This window comes from the organism of the source record quoted next, unplaced genomic scaffold (assembly GCF_019419815.1).
Source record: "Pyrus x bretschneideri cultivar Hongxiangsu unplaced genomic scaffold, Pyrus_bretschneideri_v1 Contig21, whole genome shotgun sequence".
Taxonomy (NCBI): domain Eukaryota; kingdom Viridiplantae; phylum Streptophyta; class Magnoliopsida; order Rosales; family Rosaceae; genus Pyrus; species Pyrus x bretschneideri.
Genome location: NW_025999513.1, coordinates 2,905,612 through 2,913,675, shown reverse-complemented (window position 1 = coordinate 2,913,675; position 8,064 = coordinate 2,905,612). Strand labels below are relative to the sequence as shown.

Sequence of the window (8,064 nt, the reverse complement as noted above, 5' to 3'; positions counted from 1 at the left end):
GTATTATTTCATGTTCATATGTGCTTAGAGATATTTTTAGCTTGAATTGGAGAAGGGGATTATCATGAGTTTGGCTTGATTTTTCTCAAAAAAGGCCAAGAGTTTGAGGTTGGACTAAATGAGTAGTTTTGTCTTGATATTCTCTCAAAGATGAGGTGTTAATGATTTGGTGATTATTCTCCACTCTAAATGTGGAGGTGGGAAGTCTATAGCATGTATACATTGGCTTCTTAGTATGCATGAGGCAATGTTTGTGGTATTAGAAGTGCTTGCTCATCAATCTAAAGGACTCTTAATCATTTGGGCAATATTCTCACTCCAATGCAACTCTATCAAACTTACCTTGAGATAAATCTTAATGTAGCCTTTGATGCTTGCATCCATCTTGCATGATATTCATTAGTTCATGATTAACTTAACACATGTCTCTTTGCCATTTGAACCCATACCATTGTTAATGATTAACTTCACATTTGGTGTGTTTCTATTGGAACACATAATAGGGCTAATGATTAGTTTACCATTTGTTGTTTTTCTATTGGACCACATTTCATTCTTAATGATTAGGACAACACTTGTTGTTTTGTTATTGGAACACATTTTATGGTAATGATTGGCACCACACTTGGTTTTTTTTCTATTGGCACACTTGGGAGATTTTTTGGAGAGGAAGATGTCATGCAATCTCTATAAAGGAAGGAGAAAGAGCCAACAGAAGGGACATGGAGAGAAGAGAGAGGAACAAGAAGAAAAAGAAAAAGAACAACTCCAACAAAAAGCCATCCTCCCTTTCATATTACCTCTTTACCTTTCGTTTACATACTGTTAAGGTTTGAAGCCATCTTTCATTGTATTTGTAAGTCTCTCATATATAGTGAAACACAATGAAAACAAACCCTAGAGAATGTAGTCGATTCGGCAAACCATTTAAATCTTGTGTTGTTTATGCATTTACATTTTGAGATCATTATCATGAGAGCACTCCCACTAAACCATTGAAAATCTCCATTTACTTTCCTTGAGAATGTTGTAAAATAAGAGAGGCAAATCCCAGAAAATGCAATGAGAGCTTACCCAACAGAATTGCTCTATGGAACTCAAATGGGGTTATGCATCAATATCACCTAGAGAGATGGAGTAAAATGGTAAAGCAATATTTCTCAATTAGATTGTTGTGTGTTATCAATACTATATTATTGATAATATAATACAATTTTGGTTACTAACAATTTGATTAGTGTTGCAGATGTTTTAGAGCATATGATTATTGATATCCTTGTTACATGGCATATACATAAGCATTCTTGTAAAGTAAGAAAAGAGTTAAGTTATGTTTGAGTTGTGAGGATATTCAAGGGCTGAAGCTTGCCTGGAATATAAATAATGAAATCTTGTATATGTCAGTGCATCAGGGGAAGGGCTTGAATATACAATTGGACGTTGGGAGAAGTTGGAAATTGAGAATTTAATTCTGAAAATTGGGCTTAAGGGATGAACGGGAGTTAAGTCATATTCTAAGTATTTAGAGTCATAGTGGTATAAGTATGGTATGGGACGTACATGCTTGTATGCCGTAGGTATGTGTTAGTGGGATTAGAAGGAAGTGAGTACATTCATCCATCTCATTTGCATATATTTCATGCATTTGAAAGAAGTGTTACAATTTAATTATTATTTAATTGATAGATCTTGTTGTGAATTAAAAAGGAAAAAGGTTAAAACTAGGAACAAAAGAACAAAATCTTTTACCAATATAACGGAAGGGTAAAATGCTAACATTTGACTCTCATAAACGCTAAGCACGCAAAGTTGATTGTCAGTCATTGTTACCATTAAACCCACACGCTAAAACCACTCCTTTTCATGAACAAATCTTACTAGTTGATTGTCATTGTATATACTAAAACACGTGATGTGAGTGATGTTTTCTTTGAAAAATGAAAGAAAAGTTAAAGTTAGAAACAAAACAACAATAATTTTGAATTATACACTAAAAGAGGGATCAAATGCTAACGTCTCTCATGCACGCTAATTATGCAAAATTGATAGTCAACCTTTATAATCGTTGGTTTTTCATACTAAGCACGTAAAAGTGATTGTCGGCCTTTATAATCGTTAGTTTTTCATCCAAAGCACTCAAAAGTGACTGTTAGTTATTGTTACCATTAGTTTACTATGGATCCCACACGTAAAAGGGTTGGGTCGGGGCGACCCATATGGTGAGCACTTATGACGGGCCAGTGATGGAGCCCAAAGTGGAACTCTCCTCAGTCTCCTCAGTCTCCTCTGCTTACTTATTCTATTACAAATTAGACCGAATTGGTACAACTGACTGAGAAAAGTTGACGTCACCACAAAAATTCGCTTCTCCTTTGCTGTTTACAGGTCAGTCAGTTCCAGTCCTCCGCTGCTCTCTCTCTCTCTCTGCAATTCAGTAAACTCTCGTACCTCTTATTTATTGGGTCTTCTAATTTGACAAATTGGGTGATTCAGTTCTGCCACTTTTGGGAAATTTGAAGAATCAAGAATGTTTTTAGGATTTTTTTTTTTTTTTTTTTTTGAAATACGATGCAATTGAAAACTAATTAGGCAAAAATGGTTCATGGAAATTCACTGCAAGAATGCTTTGTAGAATTGTTAATTCTGACAAAGTTGATAGAATCGAGCGAAATTTGAAAACCCATTTGGCAGAAGGAAATGGGTTCCCGGTAGAAATTGAAAAGATTAAAAATTGATGATTCATGATTTTGGTAGTCCAGATTAGATTAGCTTAGACTGTGCCTGTTTATTGCATGCCTTTTATCCATAATTCATAACCTAATTTATCTGTTTAGGTTTTAATTTTTGCCTTTGGGAATTAGGAATAGAGAATTTTTGTGACAGTTGTTGTTCCCATGTGGGCAGCCATGGTTTTGAATTTAGCAGCAGGTATTGTCATGCATCTAGTTTCCTCGGAACGCCATTGTTTTCGACAATTTGTAATTGAAGATTAGCGAAAAACCCGATGATAGGATGATTATGTTTCAAATGCCACCAGAATCTGTAATTTTCTCTGAAACCTTCCGTGTAGCAAACTTATCGAAATGATGCTTTATGGTGGTGGGTGGTGTGTATGCTGCAGAAATTGAGTAACTTATGGTTCTTTTGGGAGCTTAACTTTTTTGCGTTTTTTATTTCGGCTAGCTCTTTAATCTTGTACTCCCTGAGAATGCTGAGTGAGTGATGTTGTGTGCAGGTTTGCTGAGTGAGTGACTATGAAGAGGGCAGCTCCCTGGGATGAGCAGGTGGATGTTATTTCATCAGATGACTCTTCTTCCCCGGAAATGGAGATGGAATCCGTTAATGAGTGCGATAGCAAGCAGTCAGACACTAATATCACATTTGATCAACCTGACAAAGAAATAACACCAGAAGGTACGTGCAGTCAAGCTATTGGAGCCTTGTTTTGCTGAAACTGGTGAACCGATTTATGCTGAAATCGTATTGTTACCATCATTTAAGATTTATTGCTAGGTTTTTTTCTAACTATAAGGAAGTATTGTTACCATCATTTAAGATTTATTGCTAGGTTTTTTCTAACTATAAGGAAGTACGAATTCCAGTTGAAATTGCTAGCGCTTTAAACATGCTTTTAAAATACCTTACATTCAAGTTTTGAGGAAGTTATCATCGTAGATGCTTATTATCAACCTTGTATAGCTGAAACATTATGCACCCGTATCATGTGTAGATTACAGTGACTAATTCCATCAAGATGTTATTCATCTGTAAAAATTTCTGTTCCAAGCCATGCAATGCTGTTTGTTCCGGTAAATGGATTAACATTTTTCCATTTTATTACCGAAAAAGCTCCTTGGCTAAGATAATCGGCCAGAAAGTTTTGTTTTTCCTTTTATTGCGGTGCAGTGGCTGGCTACATAGTTGGCTATATTAAATGCGGACTCGCTATTGTTATTCTTGACGTTTGAAATGTACGTTTCACACCTAATGAAGCGTACGTTAACACCCCTGATGAATCCAATGCTCTTGAATCGTTAGATAGCTTTTTATCCTCTAAACGTGTATGTAATTGTAGGTGCTTTGGCACGAAGGGCAGAGATGTATCAGGACTACATGAAGCAGATCCCGATCCCATCAAACCGTGGCTCTGTTATTCCATTTACCTCATGGACGGGTTTAGGCAAGTCCATTAAGCAATTGTATGGACAACCTTTGCATTACCTCACCAATCTTCTCCTAAAACAGTGGGATCAGCTGAGGATCGGCAGTGAGGAGGAGTACAGGCCCTTGGATACCATCATTCATCCTTGTAAAGCTGAAGCCACCATCTGGCTCGTTGAAGAAGTCCACCGGCACACCTCATCTCATCATCATGTAGCAAATCTCTGGCTCAAAGATCCGATGCACCATGCCTCCATTGACGCCATCTTTCCCCAGCTACGAAGCAAATCGTGATAGCCTACAGGCATTTAGGACTGTTTTATGATGCTTGATTATTTTGTCATGTAAAATGTTGGTTAAATTTTGTAGACTTGCTCTCTTTTGTATCCTGATGAAATAAAAACTTTGTTAATGCTCAAGCTTTAGAATGTCGGTTATTAAGATCCTGAAAACAAAAAATGTTGATCGCATTTGAATTCAGTAGGCCTTCATTCTAAGAAGGACAAACCACCACGAAAGTTTGCTAGTCGTCGCTAAATCATTGGCGAAGTTGAAGTAGCCGGCTGCTCCTCACGCTTCTTTTTCGACGATGCATTGGTTCCTCAATTGTCTTCCTTTTCTCCGGATATGCTTGCACTTGATGGACGTTGGTATCATCCTGTTTCATGAGAACTGAGGCTTCTTGATGATGTCCGACGTTAGTATTATCGACGGATGAGGCCGAAACCGAGCCTGGGTTTCCAAGATCTGTGCCTCAATCCCAGTCCAAGGTGGAATATGCTTGATCCATAGATGAGTAGACGTCTTTCTTGAACAAGAAGAAAACTCGTAAGTACGATTTAAGCATGCATTACTGACGGAAAGCCTGAGCAACGAGAATAACAAGGGTTCGAGAAAAGAAACCTTTCTTCAATTACATTTCTATCACCAGTAATCACCACAAGAGCAAAGCCCCTGACGGAAAAAATGGAACCTGTTGTTATCTCGAACGGTAATTTCCCGGTTGTATATTTTTGACACAAACTTGGCAAAGGAGTGACAATCAGAGCACATTCTGAGATTCTTAACCACACGAATCGGCACTCGTTGTCCTGTTCCGATGAGCCCGAAAGCAATGGCCAGTTTCTCGCTGTGACGACTGAGCAAGTACTCCTTTTCCTTCTCATCAACATCAAGCAGTACATTGTCCAAATCCGGAACATGACCAACTTCTCTCAGTCTGAAATTTATTTCTTGTAGCATCGATGCAGTCTGGCTCTTCTCTGTGTTTGTATCACCACCAGACGTAAACTCATGGATCATTCCATTAACCTCTATGGAACTTGATCCGGGTACCTTGTGGATGCCTTTCTCCTTCAAATGCAGCCTCACTTTTGCAACGTCATCCCATTTCCCAGCAGATGCGTATATGTTTGATAGAAGCACATGAATCCCGGTCCTTTGAGTAGATAGTGTGGACATCTGTTCGGCCACATATGATGCAATTTTAACATTCTTATAAGTTCGGCAAGCAGCCAAGAGAGTCCCCCAAATGACATCATTGGGGTCCATTGGCATACTCTTTACCAGATCAACAGCTTCTTCCAAGAGCTGCGCTCGGCCTAGCAGATCAACCATGCAACCATAATGAACAATGTGTGGGGAAATGCCATGAACAGACTTCATTGACCTGAAAATGTTCCATCCTTGTTCCACAAATCCAACATGGCTGCATGCCGTTAGTAGTGCCACAAAGACAACTTCATCTGGTTTCACTCCTTGCCTAATCATCTCATCGAAAAGCTCTAGAGCCCGTTCCCCATTTCCCTCCATGGCCATTGCTCCAATGGCTGCGGTCCATGCAGAAACATCTTTTCTCCTCATTTTATCGAACATCTTCATTGCACTCTGAGGATCGCCACATCTAGCGAACATGTCAACTAAGGCTGTGCCAAGCCGCATATCACAGTCGATTTTATTCTTCTCAATATAAGCATGGGTCCACTTTGCAAGATCAAGAGCTCCTAGATATCCACAGGCAGATGCCACTTCCACCATGGTCACCCTATCTCCTTTTATTCCCTCAGCCTGCATCACCCGAAAAAGCTCAATAGCTTCCTCAAACATACTTTCTTGGACCAAGGCACCAATCATGGTGTTCCAAGAGACAAGATCACTCGTTGGCATCTCATTGAACATTTGCCACGCTGACTTCACGGCACCACTTCTTACAAAACCAGCAATCACCGAGTTCCATGAAACTACAGTCCTATTCAACATATTATCAAAAATTCTGCAGGCCATCTCTTGTTTTCCACACTTCATGTACATGTCAATCATGGCATTACAGATAGCGTCCCAACCTTCTAGTCCATTCCTTATAACATAACCATGGCAGCACTTTCCAGATAAAGAATCGCCTAGTTGTGCACATGCTGAGATTGCAGATAACAATGTAACCCTGTCGGCTCTTGGACCCTGTCGCATCATTTCATCCAAGACAGAAAGTGCCTCCCTAGCCAGTCCCTGACGCACATAATTTGACAAAATTGTATTGTAAAGAACCAAATTCTTATCCACACATTCGTCAAAAATCTGCTTTGCAGCATCCGTTTCTCCACATTTCATATACATATCAACAAGTGCATTCACCATAAGCGTATTAACTTTCACTCCCGACTCTCCAAGGTAAGCACACACCCTCTCACTCAATTTAAGATCCTTCAACTTTGCACAAGCAGAAATGACACACACCATGGTAACTGAATTAGGTTCAAAACCCTCTGCCACCATCTCAAAAAACAAAGAAACAGCCTCCCTTGGGAAGTTCCTCCTAGCATAACCACAAATCAAACTAGTCCACGACACAATATTTCTCTCAGACATTCCATCAAACACCTTGCGTCCATAATCCAACTCCCCACACTCGGCATAAAAATGGATCAAAGAATTCTCAATAAACGCATCTCCCTCCAATCCCATCTTCACAAGCGCTCCATGGAGCTGAACCCCCTCACAGAAAGCCACAACCTTCGAGCAAGAGCTCAGCGCGAACGGAAACGTGAACTTATCGGGCAAAATCCCCCTCACCTGCCATCTGAACATAAAGCAAGATAGCCTCATCACTGAGCCCTGCACTTGCATAACCCCTTATCAGAGAATTGCACATGAACAACACACCCCTTGTTTCTTGGTCCCCAAGGAACAAGTCGAAGGCTTTTCGGGCGTACTCCAAGCTTTCGGAGGTGCCCATTTCGGCGCATGTAGAAATTAGCCTGGTGACAGTGGATGGTTTACTGCCATGGCCGGTTTTGGTGATGTGACAGTGGAGCTGCTTTACTTCGTTCATGGTTTTGCAGTTTCTGAGTGACACAGTTGGGGAAGTTTCCATGGCTGTGGTTTTGGGTTCGTTTTGGGTGGTGGGAGCTGCGAAGCTTGGAGCGGCGGAGACCAGAGGGCTCAGTTGGAGCGTCGCAGCCATTGTTTGGGGTTTGCACCAACTGTGCCAACTAACTTAACTGAAATGTTTCAATTGCTTCCTTCTGCGTTGGGATTGGACTCTTGAATCGTATTGGATTTCATCATACTGTTTTGTAGAAAATTTTTCCCTCTGTTTCCCAATTGAGCGGATATTTTCATTTTTTATTTTTTGAGATGACAATTTCTTCAAAATTTAGAGAAAATGATAATCACCCTTTTTTTTTTTTTTTTTTTTTTCCTGGTGCACACCATTGTTTAATTATCGTGTATAATTATGTATTTCGTTTTTTTATATTTAAATAAAAGCGCGTGGAAATCAACTTTCAAAATTGAAACTTACATATATTCACCTCTTGTATTTGATAACGTACGTAGGATTTTAAGTTACAATTTGCAATAGTTTTTTTTTTTCGTCAGCAGTATTTAAGTTGCATGACATTCATT

At 39.5% G+C, this 8,064-nt stretch overlaps 2 protein-coding genes across 3 annotated transcripts; one reads left to right on the top strand and one right to left on the bottom strand.

Moving 5' to 3' along the window:
* The first annotated feature begins 2,265 nt into the window (after window positions 1-2,265).
* On the top strand, window positions 2,266-4,580 carry LOC103961157 (protein RDM1). 2 transcript variants are annotated; one of them, XM_048584469.1, is made up of 3 exons: window positions 2,266-2,385; window positions 3,236-3,414; window positions 4,076-4,580. In XM_048584469.1, exons 2-3 carry the CDS (start codon window positions 3,255-3,257, stop codon window positions 4,453-4,455), a joined length of 540 nt encoding a protein of 179 aa, XP_048440426.1. In that variant the 5' UTR covers window positions 2,266-2,385; window positions 3,236-3,254; the 3' UTR covers window positions 4,456-4,580. The 2 variants fall into 2 exon arrangements, with proteins under 2 accessions (XP_048440426.1, XP_048440425.1); XM_048584468.1 differs by having other exon boundaries at window positions 2,303-2,434.
* Window positions 4,551-7,870, bottom strand: LOC103959246 (pentatricopeptide repeat-containing protein At3g22690-like). Its single transcript, XM_048584467.1, is given in 2 exon segments — window positions 4,551-7,224; window positions 7,226-7,870. Coding segments are annotated over 2 exon segments (2,535 nt in total). The 5' UTR covers window positions 7,622-7,870; the 3' UTR covers window positions 4,551-5,085.
* Between the last annotated feature and the right edge of the window lie 194 nt (window positions 7,871-8,064).

Excerpts from the sequence above, each read along its gene's own strand:
- LOC103961157 (XM_048584469.1), top strand. The coding sequence starts at position 3,255 with ATGAAGAGGGCAGCTCCCTGGGATGAGCAGGTGGATGTTATTTCATCA. Across the intron at positions 3,415-4,075 it reads CAAAGAAATAACACCAGAAG|GTGCTTTGGCACGAAGGGCA; the intron begins GTACGTGCAGTC and ends ATGTAATTGTAG.